At 37.8% G+C, this 21,943-nt stretch overlaps 1 protein-coding gene across 12 annotated transcripts in view; it reads left to right on the top strand.

Annotated features, from left to right (window-relative positions):
• CDC42BPA (CDC42 binding protein kinase alpha) overlaps positions 1-21,943 on the top strand; it is a 183,774-nt gene that overhangs the window by 130,627 nt on the left and 31,204 nt on the right. For 5 of the 12 annotated variants that reach the window (XM_064709519.1, XM_064709512.1, XM_064709518.1 and 2 more), the window contains 10 exons: positions 4,588-4,693; positions 5,289-5,437; positions 6,531-6,622; positions 9,161-9,237; positions 10,377-10,424; positions 14,131-14,169; positions 17,303-17,422; positions 18,129-18,209; positions 20,459-20,564; positions 21,294-21,430. In XM_064709519.1, coding sequence (XP_064565589.1) covers positions 4,588-4,693; positions 5,289-5,437; positions 6,531-6,622; positions 9,161-9,237; positions 10,377-10,424; positions 14,131-14,169; positions 17,303-17,422; positions 18,129-18,209; positions 20,459-20,564; positions 21,294-21,430 — 955 coding nt within the window. The remainder of the gene's footprint in view (positions 1-4,587; positions 4,694-5,288; positions 5,438-6,530; positions 6,623-9,160; positions 9,238-10,376; positions 10,425-14,130; positions 14,170-17,302; positions 17,423-18,128; positions 18,210-20,458; positions 20,565-21,293; positions 21,431-21,943) is intronic. The other 7 variants (XM_064709513.1, XM_064709523.1, XM_064709517.1 and 4 more) reach the window with 4 other exon arrangements.

The following is a 21,943-nucleotide window of genomic DNA, read 5'->3' as shown; positions in this document are numbered from 1 at the left end:
TGTCTTGGTGCTAGCAAAGTAGGGGAGAATTTGTGGGCTCCCTCTTCAAAACTTAATGGATTGTTCACACAATATTGCATTAAAATATGTGTTTTGGGTGCATTATTTCCAGAAAGGATAGGAGGTAGTAGAAGGAATCAGTTACTGGATTTGTGAGCAGTTTGCTCAGCAGCCTGTAGTAGTTCAAGGGACTTTTAGCCCTGTTTGGGGTAACACAAGCCCAAGAAGCCCCTAAATTCTTTTAAATGCTTTGCCATCCAAAGGATACCTCTCAAGAAATTCCTTTGAATTCACACTTTGGATGGTTAAGATTTGTCACTTTCTTCATGATTCCTGGGGCCCTTCTAAATTGCTATTTCTCTCAGATTTTTCAACTTGTGTGTAATTCCAATAGCTTATCATGTTCCCTTTAACTTTTCCTTGCTTTCTTACTCAGCAATATTGCATCTTTAGGAATAATGTATGAAAACCTTTTAATCTTGCTGTTGCTCTCTCAAGATACCATAAACAAGGCAGTATTTTAATATAAACACTTGAATCAGACTTTCACTGCAAATTCTATTGTGGGCTCAACAGACCCTCACGGATCGTTCAGCCTTAATGGAGCTATTATATTGACGAGTTTATATTAGCCAAATCACTCATCATTCCTTGACAAGAGTAAGAAATATTGAGGCTTTTATAGTGGGCTGTAAATTTTCCTGTGGGAGATGGGAAAGAGATTAATTGCACTGGAGGTTAATGCAGTCACTTGACAAAGGAATATTTTAAATATTCTGTGCCGTGCAGAAAGGAGGTCACTGGAAATCTTGGTAGTGATTCCCAGTGTACTTGGCAAGAATCCTGACTTGGGAGGGGTTAATCTAACCTAGTTGTACAAGTCCTAAGGTAGACAACTCAATAAATCCCATTTATTCCCATTCTACTCTAGAGGTTTGGTTTGCTCACCACAGGTTGAAAAGGAAACCTACACAACTCATATCAGATGGATAATTTTGTGTCCTTGAGTATATTTATGTGGATGAGCTAAATCCTGCCAGTTTTACCTATAGAGTGAATGCTAGGCTTAGATTCAGCTGTCACAGTTGTTTACCACAATATTTAGTTAATATTTTCCTTATCACCAAGATTTTTTTGTGCTGTTGTTGGTTTTATCTTAATTGACCTCATTGAAAAAAACCCCAACACAAAACCACTATCAAAAGGAGAAAGAAAAAAAGTACCAGCTGCTCCCTCACAACACTTCTAAACCAAATTAAACCTAAAAAAGCCCCAAGATTTGGGTTGGGGTTTTTTGGTTGTTTTAAAATCTGTTTGCTCTCAGGAAAAAAAAAAAAAAAAAAACAAAAAACCAACAACAATAACCCACACACAAATTGTGAACAAAATACAGCAAAAATTCTGTGCATCTTCAACTGTTGAGAAACTCAAATAATGTAAAATTCTGAGATGTGCTGTGTTTGAGTTACAAATAGTCAGAAGTTAATTATCTCTAAAATAGAAATTCTGGAGGGCAGGGTAAAATTTCAGGGCTTGGGAGCAGAGGGAAGTGTTAAAAATTTTTAGAGAGGTATTTTTAAAAAAACAGATTTTATTGGAGACACCAGGGGAAAAATTAAAAATTAATTTAGAGACCTCGAGCATACTGGTACAACAATAGACATTTAAAAGCATTGAGAGACTAGAGGAGTCATGACTGTCAGATTTCCTTGGCATTTTTAAATCAGGTTAAACAGAGCTTGGTGTAAAACACCAGGGCTTTAAGACCACTTCTGTTGAGCAAAATTCTTTAGTCCTCTGGGTCCATTTTGTATTGTAACTTCCTGAGCATCCTGACAAACTCCATACAGGTAGCAGCCAGTGGTTATGGGAAGGTTCTCAGGATGTTGGCTCCAGCCAAAAAGTTAAATTTAATTTTACAGGAATTTCTACCATATTGCTCTTCTGGGTTCTTCGCATTGAGGAACTAAATTTGCAAGGGCAATTACATTGAAAACAGAACAGTTAATCCAAATTTTCAGTAAAGAAAGAAGTGACTAGGTGAAACCTGAAGAACTTTTCTTCCTTTGGGCTCTTGCTGTGCTTGTCATTGCTCTCTGTCAAAATGAGCACAAGGAGAACAGCATTAGTCAGAGTTAATTTGCCATTCTTGCACTTTTTTACTTTAATTTTAACTTTTAAAGCCTACCAAGTGGAACAACCCAGCAAAACAGTAACAAATAAAAAAGCTCCAAGGGGTCTTGGGTCCACATAATCTTTAATAACACATGCCATTATTGAGAGAATTTTGCCATCTAGTGGACAACAAAACCACCTCAGTTCCCAATGGTACTGCTTTAATTTGCAGAGCTTGAGGAGTTCCCTTGAATTCAGTACAGATATTTGTAAATATTTACTTTATATTTTCATTTTCTAGATTTCTGCTTGTCTGTGGAACATCGTTTTTGAGTTTTTTTTCATGAGCAGCTTTCCAGCATTTGGAGCCTGAGGGCTCTGTGTACCCTAAATCAAATAACTGAAATGTTTCCTCACCTTCCATCAGGAAGGATCTGTGACATCATAAAATTGGATATAGAAATTGGGCCCTTTTTTTCTGCAAAGATTTTATGTGTCATTAAAAATAGAGAAAATTAGATGCTGATTCCTAAATCTCCTCATACATCAACTCTTGAGGGCCTCACATCCTTTTTATTTCTGCTTAAGCTTTTATCTTTTTACAGTGTATTTAATTATGCACCCACTCCCTTCAAAAAGCATCTTTAGCTACTTCTCACATCTTTTCCCCACTGTTACAGCTTAAGTGGTTTGTGTAGGCTCAGATTAGCTTTATCAGATTGTCAAAATGTGTTATCCAAAATGTTATGGGAAAAGAAGTTGGTATGTGACTTCCACTGAGTTCTGATGTACCTTGGGAAAAACAGTGACTCATTAATGTAAAAACTCTCACTGACTTTTTGTAGTCAGGACTTGTAGGGTTTCCCTAGATTCTTCCCCACCTCTTGAACTAAATTATAAGCAGGAGACAAAGAAATGAAGGCCCAATAAATGTTTCTGTTTTCAAGTCTGGTGTGAGATTTGTGGAAAATGGTTGCTAATTTTTGTTTTGGCTCCTCTGTGTTACAGTAGTCTCTCTTCCTTAAATAAGCTTTAAACTGCACACCCAAAAGTCACCACAACCTGCAGATATTTAGCCTGTGGCTTTCATGTTGTGATCTTGTCCTAAGGCCACTGTGGGAAAGCTCTTCAGTTCCTCCCTTGCCCATGACAGTTCAGAGTGTGTGCTCCATGTCTTCCTTGCCTCCTGGCACCTATCTGTAAATCTGTGTTGAAACTTATATAATTAATGGTAAACTTGCAAGCAGCACCATTTCCATGTTCTGTGTGTGTGGAACCCTGGAGTATCAACCAAAAAAACTTACATTGCCTTGTAGTCACAAAGGGGAATCCCTTCCTGCTGGAAGGTCACTGCTGCAAGACACCATCAGCCATCTGGAGATCTCTCATCTCCAGTCCAACAAACTTAGGGTTAGAGTTACTTTTAAAGATCAGGAAGCAAGGATAAGTTAATTCTCATGAAACAGAAAAAATATGTTGCCACTTCAATATATTTTATTTAAAGCTATTTGAGGTTCAGTGCTTTGAGCAGATCCTAAAGATTTCATTGTTTGGTGTTGATAAGACTGAACTGTGATCGAGCTGTGGTGTTGCCCTGCAGCTCAGGAACTTGCATAGGGCCTGGTGGTGCAGAACTGGGATTGCTCTTCTGTGGGCAAAATGAACATATTTAGAGCCAGGCATATAAGGAAATGAGGTGGGAGGGATGGTGTTGGTTTTCTTCTGTTTGTTTGTTTTAGGTTTTTCATAAGTTACTTAGTTTCAGTGAGTTAATTTTTTTAGCAACTTTCTATGTTAACACCTGAGGCAAAGTGAAGAAAGAACCTTCTGTTGTGATTAATCACAGAAAGTTGTTGTTCTTTCTTTGTAACTGATGATCAAAGAATCTGAAAAACAGGCATGTCTCCTCCTTGTTGTCTTTACACTCAGAAAACTTGTCTGGATAGAAAACAAGCTCGGTGGATGAGAGAGCCTCTTCTGGCTTATGCTGTTTAATAATGTTAAAAGTAGACTCTCCCTGTTTAATTAGCACTTCTTGAAGTAACATCACTGTTCCACTGCTAGTTCTCATAGTCAATTGATTCAGTAAAGTTAACCACTAATTCCAATATTTTCTGGACAATAATTGTTAATTATTGGTTGTGAATTTTGTCTTAATTTACTCCCTAAAAATAGGTTGAAAGATTTCTTTCTCAGAGTCTCAATTTCAGGTAGATGATAGGTAGTACTTCAATTTTCAGTCTGTCTTAGTGATGCATATTGTTTAATGGAACTCCACAAAGCAGCAAAGAATCGGTTCTGTGTGGTTTTCTGTTTGGGCTTTTGTTGTTGTTGTTTTTATCCTTATGTTTTATGATTCTTTTTGTATTGTGTATTTATCTGTTTCTGATTGTTGGTTTGTTGAAGAGACTTCTGTTTTTTCTTTAGATTCTTTGGTTGAAACACCTTATTTTTTCTTATGTAATCATTTAGGGTAAGTGATGAAAAAGATGCTCGAGGTTATCTTCAAGCCTTGGCCTCTAAAATGACAGAAGAGCTGGAAGCCCTGAGGAACTCCAGTTTGGGAGCAAGAGCTACAGTAAGACTTTACTTCCATATGTCAGGAGGTTTTTTGTTTGAAAAAAACAGTGATTTTCAATTTCAGCTGCAGCAATAATCTGTCTGTAGAGTCTATGGTAATTGAAAGTTAAACTTTCCTAGAGCTTCTGAATTACTGAATACCAAATTTATTGTTTATCAATTAATTAAACACCAAGATCTTTATAATGTGGTTTTATCTATGTTACAGTTGAAGTAGCTACTTTATAATCAGATATGAATTTCTTGAAGGAAATCATGCTTTTGTTCATGAAAACCTTCAAGTCTTTCACTTTTGAAACAAGTGAACACTTGGATGTCCTTTGTAGCTGTCATCTGAATTGAGGCACATCAAAACCAGATTTCAAAAAATCTCTTTGCTTTTGAGATCAGCATAAAACATAAATTTTGTTACTTGAGTTCAGAAATACTACTGCTAACACTACTCTTAATTTTAGATTATTTTGGAATTAATGTACTCTTGCATTAAGGACATAATAGACTGGGAAATGTAGTTGTTGAAGGTAGTTACATTCCTCATGTTCAATTTCCTTTCCTCTTAGTTTTTCTAATCTGATTTGTTGGTTCTTTCCTAGGACATGCCCTGGAAGATGAGGCGCTTTGCAAAGCTGGACATGTCTGCAAGGCTGGAGCTCCAGTCTGCTCTTGATGCTGAAATCCGAGCCAAACAGGCTATTCAGGATGAGCTGAACAAAGTCAAAGCTTCCTGCATCTCTACAGAGTGGTAAGACTCAATTGTTTCATGCAAATTTACTTCAGTACCTCCCAGGAAATGTCATCAAATCATTGTTTTATCTGCCTTGTCTGTGGAAATTTGATCATCCAGATGAGAAAAAAACCCAACGTCTCTCTTTGTTGTTTGAACAGCTGAGCACTTCCTGGGGAAAGTTGAGATCTTGAAGACTTTCAGAGGGAACACATTCTCTTTTAATATGATTTCTCCTAGTTGTGATAAATCCAAATCCAAATCCATAGTTTGGGTTTGTGTCTTAGAGTATATTGTTTTTCATTCTGCTGATAGCTGCACTGGGTTAGCTGACTAAAATTAATTATTGCATACTGATTTGCACAGGAAGAAATAATAATGGTTAATGGACTATTAGGAATTCTTTTATTCCTTCTTCAGACCTCTCTCTTTCTCACTTCTGCCTCACCACCCCACAACAGAATTTATTCTGAGTTGTGTAATGCCTGAAGTCATTCCATTTTTAGGTGTCCAGCTTCAGCACTGCTGGGTTTTTGCAGCTTTTAGGAAAGCAGTAGGACAGAGCTGAGATCCAGGGGTGTTACCTGTAAAATGGGAACATCTGGTTCACCTGCCTTGAATGTTTTTCAGGCCAGGTAATGTGATGACAGGCAGCATTGGAAGTCCTATAAGAACAGAAGAACCAGTGTTTGCTTTGACAGACAAGAATGAGAAAAGTGCTGAAATTGCAGAGTAGAATTACCTCTCAGCTCTGAGTCAGAAAGCACTGAAACAACTAACTGTAAAGGAACTGAGAAAAAAAGTAGTTCAGCTGAATCTATTACTATCACAGGTACTTAATTAGCAAATAAATTTTAGTGAAAACCAGGACTTTCTAAAACATAAAAATACATACAGGTTTTTTTCTCATTCACATGGATACAAGCTCATTCAATTACTTAGAAATTAGAAACATGAAAAACATGAAGCTATTGAACAGATAAATGGCTTTTTCCTGTAAACTGAAAAGGTCCCAGTAGATTTATTCAGGTGTTTGAAGACATCAGGAACAAGAGTGACTTGTATCTTGGGTTCTCAATACTTACATACATTTTTTTGTGTTCTTTTGAAGTAAATTGCAAGAATCTGAGAAGAAGAACATGGAGCTTTTGGCAGACATCGAAAGGCTGAAAAAGGAGACAGAAGAGCTTAGATCAGAAAAGGGTATGGCAACTGATATCCAAGTAAATAGTGTGTCACATTGGTGGGTGCATCTGATCAATCAAGTGTCGCCTTGAAACTAAACTATGACACCAACATGTGGGCACGACACTTGTGTGTCAAGATGTACCCACAGTAGCTGCATTTGCACTTTTAACACCTGTAATAGGCCTCAGTTTTGTTGGTACCTTTGAATCAGTAAGGTACAATTTGAGTTGAAGCTGCATTGTTTTTATTTGGCCTGTGTATAGTGATTTACTGCCAGAAAACTGTTAGAATATAGATATAATTCTAACCTTTTCTCTTTTATGATGGGTGAAGGTATTTAGACATCAATAATGATCATAGTGTTGTTCATCTCTGAGTGTTTTGGGCCTGTCTACAGAGAGTAAACAACTGCAGAGGAATTCATAGCATTTGTTTGTTTCTGGGATAACTCCATGGACAGGCTTTGCAGCCACAGAGTGAGCAGTGTGGTCATGAGTGCTTTGCTGTGGTATTAAGAGCATGTTCTGGGGTTACTGTTGCATCTGTCCAATACTATTTTGCATTGTTGCTGGGAGAAGAGACTGTTTTTGGTAATTCTACATTAAAAAAAAAAAAAAATCATTAGGAGTTGAATAATGATTTGGCTGATTCTTTGCAGTTTCTGTAGTAGCTCTAATATTTGTGTCTTATGAGGCACAGGGGAAGAAGTATTTTTCAGGCCAAATGGAATTACCTAATTTTCTGTAGTTCTGTGAAGTCCAGAATTTAAATATCCTGGCAACAATTGCTGCATTGGGATGTCAAATATTGCTCAGCTTTTCCAACTTAATGGCTACTTGATCAATAAAGTATTAGAGTTTACATTCATCTCCTATATATAGGCCTTCCAGTGCTGATTGACTAGTAAAAATAATTCAAACCTATACAGAGCATTAACAAATGGCTCCAGTTAGCAAATAAGACTTAGGGAATTGATACTCCCTCATCTTAATGCTTAGCACTGATACCAGGATTATTCTTCCTCCAAGTGCTTGGAGAGAAGCTCTTGATAGCACCTCCCTGGAGACAAAAATACTTTGTCATGTTTAGGTTTCATTTTTGTGTTTTAAATATTGTGCATGGTTACTTGACTTCTGAAATTTTCCTTTGTGTTAAATAATGTTGTGAATTTATAATTCATATTTTACCATATATTTTTCCAGTGTTTAAAACCTTATTGTTCTGGTGAAATAAACATTTACTCTTTGCTGAAAAGAAACAAGCAAAAAAAGTACTGTTCAAGGAAACATTAGTCATGTTTCTTAACAGAATTATGTTAGTAATATTCTGCTGCAATTATTCAGATAGTCTGATAGAAATGCACCTTAATCTACATCATTACTACCTTTGATTTGGTTTTCTCTCAAAAGAAGAAATATATTGCTGTTCGAATTATGAACTGTATAGAAGATTCAAATGTAGTCAGGGTACAGTGGTAGAGTAACTTGCCGTGTGTGGAAATTGATTTCTAGGAAGGGATTATTTGCATTAGCACCTAATCCTTTCCTGTTTATAAATATATTTCAGAAATTCAAACCGGTGAGGAAATGATTTCTGAGAGTATTCCATAAAGTTGGTGGTAGTTTGAAAATTTGCTTTAGTATTTTACTGTGATTTCAGTGTATTTATATTTTAAAGAGCAAAGTGTCCTTTGCAACTTTATTTGCAGCGGGTTATATTTAGAACATACAGATATGGCTAATTAGAGCAAGACACTGACATTTTTAAAAAGAAATAGGTAACTTCTGATAGCATCATTGTTTTGAGATGCACACAGTCCTGCAGGCTCTGGTCATAATAAATACATATATGTATGTGCATATATAGCATGTTTATAGCATTGAGAAGAATAGAGTTCATACACATCTGTGAAATATAAACACCCACACAGCACCTTGAATTAGAATAGAGGAAGAAATAATAAAATATCAGTTGGAGCAAGTTAAAGTAAGAGCTGAGGTGTGACAGCCCCTGCAGCTCCAGGGGATGCAGCGTTCCTGCTCCATCGCTTCAGTGTGTGACAGAAACCTCTGAAACCTCCCCCAGGATTGTGCAGCTGCTGGGCACTCAGCAGGGAGAGGTGGCAGGCACAGAACATGGCCCAAGGAACCCATCTGGTTTGGAAATGCCATGCTTTTTTTGGCTCCAGCTGTCCTACCACGGTGGGACATGCCACGTGTCACCAGGGCAGGGTGGCACCGGCTGGATTAGCGTGTGGTGCAGATGGACATGGGCACCTTACAAACCAGTGCCCTCTGTGTAACAGACATGGACACAGAGTGTGTTTCCACATGGAGCTCACACCACACACATCCTACCTTGGGAAAGGTTGATTAAACACATGCTTGTCCATTTAAAAAATCATTTACTCTGGAAAATAAACCAAATGTGCAGCTTATTTCAAAACACGTAGGTGCTTCAGGTGGACACTCAAAATTCTGATTCAGCAAGGCAAAGGTCCTCCATGAGAAGGTCTTATTTTCTGTAGCTTATAAACCTGCTGCTGTTTTCTAGGTGTAAAGCACCAAGACTCACAGAATTCTTTCTTGGCATTTTTGAATGCGCCTACCTCTGCTCTGGATCAATTTGAAGTAAGTGCACAGCTATTCTAACTCACTCACTGGAACTGCTGTTGTGTGCAGGTCCTGTGCATATTTGCTGAGGGTTTGCTCCTGTATTTTAATTGTATTGCAGCAATCATATTTGTGTATAATAATTATTTATCATTTACAGTGCTGGCTGTCTTCTCTTGAATGCTTGTAATCACAGTGAATTCTGTCTCAAACCTTGAATGCAGAAATTTGCCTGATTTTGCAGTGAACATGAAAAGCATAGTTGTTCAAATGGCTTTTCTTTGTATTTAGAAAATGCTAAGTAATGCAGGCAGTGGTTTGGTAAAAACAAGAAAATACCAAATCATTCTTGATTGTATCCCATTAAGTCATTAGTACTGTTTATTAGGTTGTTTTCATCATCTGTTCTTTTACACAGATCTGTTAAATCCAGATAATTGTTACTCATTTCCTCTCCACAGATCCTTTTATTTAAAAAATGAATGTGTTTCATACCTTTGTCACTTCTAGACAAAAGACCAGAATAGGTAGAAAGCCTGGCAGGAAAAAAATTAAACCATGTGATACATTTATTATCTTCTTTTCTAATCAACAGTAAGCAAAGCATCATCTTTCTTTTAAAAGAACAGCTGAGGTGAAATATTGGTCAAACTGAATTCAGAGGATACAAGGCACCACCTTTACAGTTAGACATTAATCTGAAGTTTGCCCAGTTTTTCCTGATGCAAATACAACATCATCACAGTTAGCTATGAAAGAGCATAAGTCCCTGCTGTTACTGCTGTCCCAAAATTCTCTTTTCATTATGTATTCACTAATTCATTGTTCTCTCTTGAAGTCCTCACAATTAACATAGTTTTTAAATTTCCTTTGTAATAATTTATCTTATAAATTACTTTCAGTATAAGAATCCTGTTGCGAGTAATAGCAATAATACTTTATTGAGTAAATGCTGTAAAAACACTGGTTTCTTTACAGATGGTACGTTAATTAATTGTCTGTGAAAGGCAATTAATGAAAACGTACTGAGGTAATTATTACTGCCACTGGTTATTTACAGTTCTTTATTTTTGCACTTTTATTTATATTGAACAGTTTTCTTCATCCTTTTCTTTCTCTCTCTCTCTTTTTTTTTACTGCTGTGTTCATTAAAATAGGATTCCTTTTCCTCCTCTTCATCCTCATTGATTGATTTTATGGATGACGTAAGTCTGACTTTCAACCCAGTAAATCCCTCAATAACAGATCACTTGATTGATTTGGAATATTCAAACATTAATGCAGTCAACCTTAAAAAATCTGCACATGCAGTGGAGAGCAAAGTATTTCTGTAATAGCACTCTTACACCTATTTCTATGGATAGGTGTTTTGTTTTGAAATAAATGCTTTTCTTTAGGTGCAGGTGAAGAATTCTTAATTGCAAACAGTTTTTTCTGATGGGGAAAATCTGCTTTTAGCCCTTGTCTATTGATATGGCCTGTAAAAAACAGTTCCAAAACCATCAGCACATTTATGTATTTAATTCTTTTGCTTCATATTATTCCTTTATCATGAGTTGTTTCCATAAGTTTTCCAGTCACTTCTCTTAAAAAGTTTCCCTTCCATACAGTTAATTTCTGTGTGCTAAAATAAATTTTTTTCTGGTTTTTAGCCTGCATTGTGCAAAGTCATTTTCATTATGACTGAAGTGAACTTACTACTTTTTATTGCCATTTGATATGCAGGTTTTCTGTCAGGACTTTAAAATATTTAAACTGTTTAAATATTCCCACTAGTTAATTGCATACTAAGGGAATTGAGTTAAAAGCTAAGAATTGACTGCATTATATTTCTTCAAAACTGAAGTAGTAGGCCCATAAAAGTAATTTTTAATAAAATTTTTGAAAGCCAGGTGTGTAGAGCCCCATCCATTAAAGCTCTGTAGGAATAATTGTGTGTGTGTGTCTGTCTGTGCTCGTAGATGTGTTTTTATATATTATACATATTTTACATCCATACATTCACACCTATTTATACAAATGTGTTTAACACAGTGTAATCCCATTGGCATTGAAATTAGATAAAGTTAATATTGTTTGAGAAATCTCTGCTGTGTGAAGGGTGTAGCAAAGAGGATGAGGTAAATGGGCCTTTTGTGCTGCTTTCATTTCCTTTTACATACTCTGAAAAAAAGCTTTTCTTCTGGATGCTTTTTCTCTGTAAATCAGGTTTATACCGCAGACAAAATGTCAAGGTTCATCTTTGGTGTCATAATAGAAGGCACTTCCCTGCTTTTTTGTATAGCATACAGAAAGCTTCTGGCTTGCTGATAGTTTCCTGTTGTGTAAATCCACAAAAACCAAATAATATTTATATTCTTTATCTGGATTAAAGAAAACATGTTCTGTGTTACCTAAGTATTAGGAGCACTTTGTTTGTAGCGGCAGGTTCTTGAACAGAAATTTATCTTTAAAAATATGTAAAACACTCCCTTAAACCCTATTAAAAGAGAAATAAAGGACGAATGTGGCAGTTACTGATAATGTTCTATTTTGCAAGGAGAAGCTTAGGACATGGATATTTTCCTGGTTACTCTCTAGTTAATTCTGAAGGACTTCAGTACTTTATTTCTTATTTATTGTTACTTGTTTTTCGGGTTTGTTTCATTTTTTTTTTTTTTTTTGAGAAGGCAGCGTTTTTTTCTTTATGGAAGTGAGTAATTTTCAACTCGTTTCATAGCAATTCTTCTTGATTGGCCCGCCCAGATCAGATCTTTGCAGACCTTATAGTCCTGGGTAAAGGCTCAGATATTAATATTTATATTATTTGCCTGTATAAGCTTCCTGCACATGGAGTCAAACTTCCTCTGTTCCATCTTCAATTTGAGTCCAACAGGAGTGATTTTTTCCTCAGTTGCAGTGGGCAAAAGAAATCTCTGGGCTGGGCTGGCCAGGGGCTCATGTCTCTAACACCAAGGCAGAATTCTCTCTCATCTGACCAAACTGCAGAAAAAGTAGAGTTGGCTGCTCAAAGATGGGAAAAATACAAGACATTCTGACTTTGTTAGAAAGAGAGATAAAGCTGTTATCCGTGTTAGTAGATGAAAAGTAATGTCATTCAGTTGTGCTCTGAAAGTCAGTTCTGCATCTTTGATTTATTCGACAATCACTTGATTCATTCGTAGCATGATTTATAGGCTAAATTATCTAAATGAATGGTTATTTATGATTTAGATCATTGAGTTGGTTTCGCATCAATATATTAGATGGACTTAAATTAAAATAAGGCTATTAAAACTCCCTGCCCACTGGCTGTGACCTCCATTCTGTTCCCAATGACTTTTATTGGCAGTGGTTACCTTGAAGGGCAGCATTTATTGCAGCATCTCCAGAAGAATTAATTTCTCAGTCAAACCTGGGAAGTCTGAGGGTTCATTGGGGTCTTTGTAAGGCCAAGGAAGAATTAGAAGTCCTTAGATCATTGCTGCAATATTGCATGGGGTTCAGGAAAGCCTCTCTTGTAATCAAGAACCCCAAGTAAGTATTTCTGTTGGCCTGGGTTGTTTCTTCAAACTCTGTGCCTCATTAAGGAAGGACAGTGTGTGTGTAAAATAAGGTGCAGGTGCAGTTGCAAGGCATTCCTTGCAGGATCTCTGAAGTCTGTTCAGCACACAGATGTGCACACTGCACTGGGTTTCCCAGGGTGGGTATGTCTTGTGTGTCTGCCATCCAAATAACATAACTATTTATAGCACACTCTGAATGACTGGAGTTAATTCTAATTTTTCCAATGAGGAAAACAGTAGTTTTGCAATTTCTGCTGGCGAGAAATAAAAATAGATGTCCTGCTGCCTCTGTAGCCTGCAGATGCTGAGGAGAAAGTGGTAGCTCACTACTCACACGAGCAGCACTCACTGTTGATTCCTGCCTGGAAAAGATGCGGGGTCAGGTTGGCAGAGCTGGTGCCTAAATCCTCCTGGCTGTGACAGCCCATGGGTTCAGAAACAATCCTGGTGTGTCCTCTGCACACAGGGGAGGAGGGGTGTGTTTGCAGTCCCTGGATTCCAGTCTGGGTGGGGAGGGAAGTCACCCCCAGTGACTGTAAGAGACTAAACCCTGCTGCTGTCTCCCCTGTCTCAGTGACACTGTCTGGGTGTTAGAAGTGTCTGACAGTGGAAGTGTTGGGGTTTGTTGCTTTGCCAGGTGGATCTTTGTGAATCCCATTAGCTGTGGGAAGCAGTCAACTTGTTTTGTTTAAGGATGAATTTGTGGTTATTTCATAGCAATAAAATGGAATCCCATTTTTCCTTGTCAAAATTATTTTTCCCTCATGCTCAAAAATTCTATTTTTTGCCCTGTTACTAACACATTAGAAATTAGAAATAGATTTCTTAAGTCCTCCTGCAATCTGTCCTCGCATGCAGTCCCCATGGGCTTTGCTAGACTAAACAAATCTGAGCTCTGCAAGTAGCCACAGAATAACAAATGGTGTTCTGAATTCTTATTATTGAACAGAATAAGTCATAGTGGTGTGTGGTGAGAGCCTTGACTTCACCTGCACGTTCATAATTGAGTAAATCTGGTTCATAATGATACTTTAAATCGGACATATTGTGCCTCCAATAGATGACTTTATTCATCTTGGTCAAAGCACAGAGATGCCAACTGCAAAGTAATGGTGCAGTGTAGTCTGCAGCTCTGCTGCTATTGTCCAGTGTAAGACTGTTGACTTGGAATAGCTGTTCCTTTTTTTTTTTTTAATGTTTCTTCCTTTTTGTTAGCCCAGAATAGCTTGTTATTAAAATCCTTGTAACAGTGAACGCGCCTGTGTGTGTCTAAACACTACCTGTGGAGATAGAGTGAGGAATTCTGAGGTGATGTATGTGTCACTGTTTGGTTTTGTAACATATTCTCCTCCTCTCTTTGTTAAAGCGCTCTCCTTCCTGTATTCCAGCTAACAAAGGCAGACGTGTAAGAGGCTGTCTTACTCTATGTGGCCCTTTATTTTTTGCCTGTTTTGTCCATGTTTAATGTATGGATCGTGTATTTACCTCACTGCATGTCTTGTGCTGCTGCTGTTTGCTGCTGCTGCTGCTGTGCTTTCTGTTGTTTTACAGCCGTGGGCTCAAAGCTTTTGGATTATTTCATTTGGCAATCCTGTGAGCAGAATATCTCTGAAACTGGAGAAGATGCTTTGGGTGCTTTCTCATTTCCATGAACCCCATGGGCAGAATATCTCTGAAACTGGAGAAGATGCTTTGGATACTTCCTGATTTTAATGTGAAAGTTCTGTGTGGAAGCTGATCAGGCAGATGCAGGTTGGGAAGATGAGCAAGCATCAAATGAGATCCTGTTTGTTTCCTTGCCCTTAACAGAAGGCACGTGTTAAGTCATGGGAATTGCCCATAGAAGGTCAAAATTTGGCATTTGGGGAGAACATCACAGCAAATGATAGAAAATATCACAGTATAAAGATAAAAATGAAGTGGGGAGTTGAGTAAATGGAGCATCAAGGAGGATAGGAAAAATTGGTGCAAAGAAAACAGAGATGAGTTTTGTTGTAAAAATTGGTACAAAGAAAACAGAGATGGTTGTGTTGTAGCTGGTTAAGCTGGAAAGGTCTGTGGTGTTTCAAAAGTCAAGCTGGGTTTTTAAGGGCTTACATCTGTTATCAAAGCAGACTCAGTGAGGATGAATTCCTACCAGTTAAGCTATGTCCATTTTAATCTCATACTGCCACTTCTGTTGTTTTATAAAGATGTGGTGGAAGGGATAAGTAAGCATAGACAGAATTTCTGTTGAATGTTCAATAAACAAACAGAATGCCCATCAGCTCCAATGATGTCCTGAGCCATGCAGTTCAAAGCACACTGCTGACTCTCTCAGGCAAGGTTGTTTTTGTTGGTGGTGCCTACAGTTGAGAAGTTCTCTCTCCTCCAGATGTGTTTAAACACTGGCCAGCTTTGGCTCAGACCTGCACAGTCCTGTGGAAGACAGCAAAACTTTGCAGTTTGGTAGGAAATAGTGAAGTCTGCTTTGGGTAATCCAGTGGATTAGTTTAAAACCAGTTTGAAAGATGCTGGCATGGTCTTCATAAACTGTTGACCATAGTTGAGACAGGTTTCTTTTGTGCTTGGTTCTTCTCATGAAAGCCAGGACCTCAAGATCACTGCAGCAGTACAGCTTAAAGCCCTTCTTTCTGCCCTGAAGGTGGTGATTAAATTCCCTTCTGCAATGGTGGATCAGGTTCTGTGTGTTTTGTGGGCTTTTTATGTTTGTAAGTAAAGTGAAAATGCATTTGTTACTGTTTCAGCAGTTGTCTTCAACCACAAAGGTTTTGTAGCACATTCCAGAAAGGTTCCATCACTGATACCAGGCTTGTACTACATTTTTTCAGACACCATGAAAATTTTTTGGTATGCAGATGCTGCTTTGAAAGGGAAAGCCCTTGGAGTGTCTGGAAACATTTATGAAATGATAGATTAGATCTCCAGGTTTAACTTGTAGGAAAAAAGGAGTGTCTGTTTCTTGCTTCGAAAAAATTTGCCTGTAGTTACTCACTGGGCTTATTTTTTAGTAACTTTTTTAGGGAGGAGGCAGAATTGTTGAAGGTTAAACAGTCTTTGTGTGGACTCCAAGTTTTCACGTGTTTAGACTGGATTAAAAAGAAATTTAAAATAATTGAAACATGTTGCATTTGAGGATTTACTACTTAAGGCATCAGTGTTTCTAATACTGGATAAAGCTTTCAATTATTATTTGCTTCTGATAAATCTGAGCACAAAATGTTCACTTTATTGCTACTTTTTGCCTGAATGCTTGAAACACATGATCTAAGTGTAGTAAACAGGTGTATCCCAGTGTGAGAATTTCCCATTTTCATTTCAGAAATTCTTGCAGGCATATTAACATGCCTAAGTTGATTAAATTGATGAGCATTCTCTGGTAAAACTAGAAGCCATCACACTTAACTCACTATTAAAAAAGATAAATTAAAATAAAACTAGCAACTGCACCTGTTGGCTACCATGACTGAGCTCCTGAAGAACAGGACTGTATGTGCATGTATAAAATTGGCTTGGCAATATAATTGATTCCCAAAAAGCAGTAAAGTTTGTGGAATTCTTAGTATTGTCAGTGGCAATTGAGATGAGAAACACTGGAATGTTCAAATGCTTTCTGTAAACATGGCTGCATATTTTAGTTTGCCTGCAAGCTAGGCAAATCCTTGGCAGTGCAGAACTGATGATAGCATTGCTCTAGAAAATCAAGGCATGCCATGAAGCCTTCTGCAGGCCTGCAGCTTTTATTATTAGCGGGAAAAAAGCATTTTCACAGGTTTTTTTTGGTTTTTTTTTTTCTAATATAATTTTACATAGGAAACTTTGCAGAGATGTCTTGTTTTCAAGGAAGAATCCTGCCTTCTCTGATTTTTTCAGCTTTACTAACAAAAGATGACTTGTTACCCAGGATGCCTCTTTGTACCTGTGTGCCTTGTTCAGTGTAGCTCTGTGTTGGGTTTAGTTTCATTCTGTATATCAAGGACTAGGAAAACATTCCCCAGAAGAATCTGTGTTCCTGGTAAGGATGTTTCTGTAGTTCAAATGGGGTGCAAAACCCCCTCAGTTCTCTGTGAATGTAGTTATCAGGATATACACTGCTCTGCCTTTTCTCCTGGTTTTCTTCTGAATATGTTTGCAGGAATTTACATGGGCTGTGTGGAAATTCACTTCTAACAAATCCCTGCTACCAGTGGACAAAACCCCATAGTGTTCAGAAAACATTCACCCTTGAAAAATGCTGAATTGCAAGTGTCTTCAAGTGGTTATCAGGGCCCTGAACTAGCAGCTCTTATGCATGTGCTCACCTCTCAGCAGAAGCCTTGGCGTGTTTACATGCAGCAATTTTCATTCCATTTTGTTGCTTTTAATTAGGAAGCTGCTTAAAACTGAATTTTTATCCTCTCAGTTCTCTCTTAGGAATCCTACTGCTCCCATATCTTATTTTGGTAAGAGCTGAGAATTCTTTTTTTAATGATGTCTTTGATTTATTTCTTTGGTTGTTGTTTTTTTTTTTTTTTTCCTCTTTTGAATTGTTCTCCTAGATTGATTCAGTTGAGAATTTTACATTGTCTAATACTCCATCACGGGATGAAGATAGCAAGTCTCACCTCCATTCAAGATCCAGATCTCCTTCCACAGCCAGTGAGATTGAGCCAATTGAGGTACTTCAGTGTTGAAAGATATTTGTCCTTTTTTTTTTTTCCTCTTTTTAGGAGTAACAGTTTCACTTGTATAAAAATGAGTACTGCAAGTCTTTTGTTTAAGGTGCAGCTCATTCTTCTGCAGCAAGACTGTTTAAGACTTTTTCATGGCCTTCTTCACTAGCGGTGAACTGGGTTTTGGGGAATGTTGTATTTCCTTTCACATATGGGTAATTGAATAGGAATGGGAACTATGAATCAATTATTAGTTGTGATCTCTCTTCATAACATATCTTCTATCATGAATATCTAAGAAATGTTGGCGCAAAGATTGTTATAATATAGTTTGTAAAAATGCACTTTAAAGCCCTGCTGGAAGTCTTGTTATTATGAAATGTTAGCCAGATTCTGCAACTATAATAATACATTGATGTAATAATTTATCCCCTTTCCCTGATTTAAAAAAAAAGTGTGTTTTCTAATATTTTGTATTAGAAAATATCTAATCAGATATTTCAGACAATGTGAAGTTGGTTTTAACATTTAGGAGATGAATCTTGCTGAGAAATAAGATTTGTTTTTCTGAGTCCTGCATGAATCAGTTTGGTTTCATGGCTTGGATGCTGGGGAATGGGGTGGGTGGGACAACATGCTCTTCTTCCTTTATCCAGGCTCTCTTTGGTAGTGTGTTCTTGGTGTCTGATTGATCTCTGGGGGCTCTGTGCAGGTTACAGATCATCCTCCCCGTTCCATTCACACGCCCACCATGAGGACAGCGTACATTGGCTCGGGACTCTCTGCACCAAAGGTACCCTTTTGTCAGGAATTCCCACTTTCTGTGTAGCAAGGGCAACGTGGCACTCCTGGGCTGCAGCTCCAGGAGAGCTGCTTATCACACTGATCTTACCAGAGCTGCCTGGAAGGGCGTTTAGGAGATGAATATGTGGGGTGTTGATGTGCAAGCTGGTTGCTCTCTGAAATTTAAAACCCTTGGTTCTTACATTATGGGATGTGACAAGCTGCACGTGGAATTCCACAGGCATTGGATTGTAGGAAAACCAGTAGTTTGGACACCAGAAAGAGGTAAATGAGCTAGAATGTGAAGAAAGCAAAGTGCCATCCTAGGAAGAGAGTGTTTTCTGACATGTGGCTGACCAACATGCCTCTCTACTCTTTGCATACAAGAAAGTCTCAGATTAGCATGTCTGTGTGCTAGTTAGATGTTTATTCTTGAGAAAAGGCAAAGAGTATCCCTAAAAACAAAACCACAGATTTGCCTGTTTTAAAGCAGTGTAGAGTGAGCACTACAGAAAAAGATTTCCAATTTTCCCATCTTTTGGCTTTTACCTGCATAAGTACTGATTTTCCATCAGTTGATGAAATCATTTTGCTGTTGCTGAACATGCCAGTATATGCTAATTCCCAAGAGATTGTCTATTCAAACAAATGAAGAATAAATACAGGCTTTAAAGGAAAAAAACTCTTATGAAAGTTTTGAAAATGACTCAATGGTTTAGCAATCTTCTGTATATTTAAAAATAACAGGTTTTTTGTGCAACTAATAATGAAGTAAGCAAGCCTTTCTAGTAGATCTGTTTCTCTGCTTTGATAAATTGCAAAGTGGCAGAAGATTCACTTGTGTAAAAGAAAGCTGGAAATTTTGAGCAGACAGTGCTCTGTTGGCAGCGTCTTAGTAGATCAATTAAAAAAATACTTGAAGTGCCCTTGGAATCATGTGAAACAGACTTTACTGTCTACATAATTTAATTTTTGCAAACATTTTGCTTAGTAAGTAATGACTTGCTTTATAATTTATTATGTCCCCTAAACAACCTTCTTATTTTTTGATTGCATCTGTGTTTAAAGCTGGGTGTTGTTTCCCTGCAAGTCTCAAAACAGAACATGCTGTAGACAGAATGCTGCCATTGTAACAGTAAGGCTGTCATTAAATCCATATAAGTTTGAGCCCTTAGCTGTGATATCCCATGCTCAGAAAACAGGAAAGTGAATAAAATTTTAACATACCCACTCTCCAAAGTAGTTCTGCAAAATTGTCTTGTTTGAGATCATGTACACAATCAGGTTTTTTTGTTTTTTTTTCTTTGCTGTCATTAAATATGGATAAGTTTGAGCCTTTAGCTGTGATATCTTAAGCTCTGAAAAACAGGGAAGTGAGTAAAATTTTAACATACCTACTCTCCAAAGTAATCTGCAAAATTGTCTTGTTTGAGATCACATACATGATTGGGGTTTTTTGGGACAGTCTTTGCATTGACCCTATGTTCTGGCCTTTCTTTATTATTAACTCCTAGTTATTTTCTGGGAGTTTTTATAGAAAAGCAAAGCAGCTTCCTGGATTTTATGTAAGGCCATCTGTGAGTCGTCCTGCCACATTATGTAGGCCCTTAGCCTTTATATAGCAGCATCAGCATGGCCATCCTTGAGGAGAGGGACAGAATGAAACCACTTACTCATGTGCTCTGTGTTCCCAAGGAAATATAAAAAAAGAGAAACTCTTTCAAAATCAACTTCATCTATCAACTGCAGCTCTTGCCTTTAGATTGGCTGTTCTGAATTGGCCCTGCTAAACACCATAAAAGGGGGCTCTGCCAGGGATTTCTGGCATAAAATTCTGAACAAGTTTGCTATTTTTCTTTTAACTAAGGCAATACTCCTGACAGAGGAGCAGTAAATTTGCAGCTTAGAAGATACTCTTACAGGCTGACCTGGTGACAGTCAGGTGCTCTCCAAGCACATGATGATACACCTTCAACTTCTAAAGTGTAACAGAATCACTGGGGCAGCTTTCCTATCTGCAATGGAAGCAAACTCATGTTCTGACACAGAGTCCAGTTTCCATGGCCTTGTTTATAGAAGATGCTTTAAATTATCAACAGTGGGCGCAGTAATAAGGAAATTATTTTGGCTCAGATCTCATTTCAGCAAGCACCAACAAACTGTCTGATGAAATTCACCTATGCTCTCTTGTCTGTGAAAGAAATAACTGTACTTGAGAAGTGTTACAGATGCCAACATCCTTGTCTGCTCGTTTCACAGCCTAAAGCTCACCAGTTTGTAGTGAAATCCTTCAACACACCAACAAAATGCAACCAGTGCACATCCCTGATGGTTGGTCTGATACGACAGGGCTGTACTTGTGAAGGTAAGCACTTGGGAGAGCACAACAAGTGTGAACTGAAGTTCTTGCAGATGCAAATGGCACAGGAAATGTAGTGTGCTGATGCAGGAGTCTTCTGCTTATATTTTGAATAGCAATATATTCTCATGCTTCAGTCTTTAAGAGTAGAAGCCAAACACTTTGAACATACATAAGAGATTGCCCAATTATCTGGGGACACTCTTATTCCAGTTGGAGGCAGAAGAGCTTAGTTCTGTGTACTCAAAATAGCAATAAGGGGCCGCAGGTAGCCCCACAGGTGGCCCCCAGAGTGGTCACACCAGGGCAAAATTTAATAGACATCCATTCTGACTTATTCCAGAAAGAAGCAGAATTGATACTGAATGGCAGTTATTCTTGTTTGTATGCACACAGAATGATGCTTATTATTTAAAGGATGTTCCAGTGTTTTGTTTATGAGTAGAGGTGGGCCTAGAGGACATAATAGAGATTATATTAGGCTCTTTCTTATCTGGATGAAAGCAGGTGTACCCATAAAGTGTCTGGAAAAGAAAAATTTGGGGTTAGAGCAGATAAAAACATGAACTTTGCTGTTCTTGCATTTCTGTCTGTAGCAAAGTTAAGTGAGATTATTCAGATGCTGGTCAAAAAAGGAAAGGGAATTTCTTTGTCAATCTCATCATCATTATCCCAACTTTTGCATTGCACAAGAAATAACCATCGAATCTTTTTGTTTCTTCTCCTTCTCACAAGTGTGTGGATTCTCTTGCCACGTGACCTGTGCAGACAAGGCTCCTGCAGTTTGTCCAATCCCTCCTGAGCAGACTAAGGGACCTTTGGGAATAGATCCACAGAAAGGCATAGGAACAGCTTACGAAGGACATGTCAGAGTAAGTAGGAGACAACTGCATTTGGAGCACTTAGATTAAATTCATTGTTTTCCAGGGCTGGCATTACTTTGAATATTGGGAGGATAGATTCAATTACATCTTAGGGTAGCAGTTTGGAAACTAAGATTTAAATTTTCACAAAGCAGCTCTTAACATTGTCAACAGTGTCCCTCTCTCCATCTCTGTTGGTCAGTGTGCTTTGGGTTGGTCTTGAGCAGTTTCATCTCTGCAGATCAGATCATCTTCCAGGCTCTGTGGGTTTTTTGAGTCTTTCTGCTAGTACTGTCTGTGGTTACTGGTGTGGATATTTGCACAGAAATATTAAAAGATTTACTCAGCATAGTTTTGGCCATAATTCTGTGGCCAACTAGAGACGAGTTCTTGTCTCCACGTTTCTTAATACAGCTCTGAATGAATTTGTGAAATGAGAAGAAAGAATCTGTGATGCTATTAATTTATTAACTAATATATTGTCTGTCTGTGTTTGTTGGTCTTACTGCTCCTGGGCTCTTG

The sequence above is a fragment of the Zonotrichia leucophrys genome, chromosome 3 (assembly GCF_028769735.1).
Source record: "Zonotrichia leucophrys gambelii isolate GWCS_2022_RI chromosome 3, RI_Zleu_2.0, whole genome shotgun sequence".
Taxonomy (NCBI): Eukaryota; Metazoa; Chordata; class Aves; order Passeriformes; family Passerellidae; genus Zonotrichia; species Zonotrichia leucophrys.
This window is presented reverse-complemented; position numbering and strand designations above follow the sequence as displayed.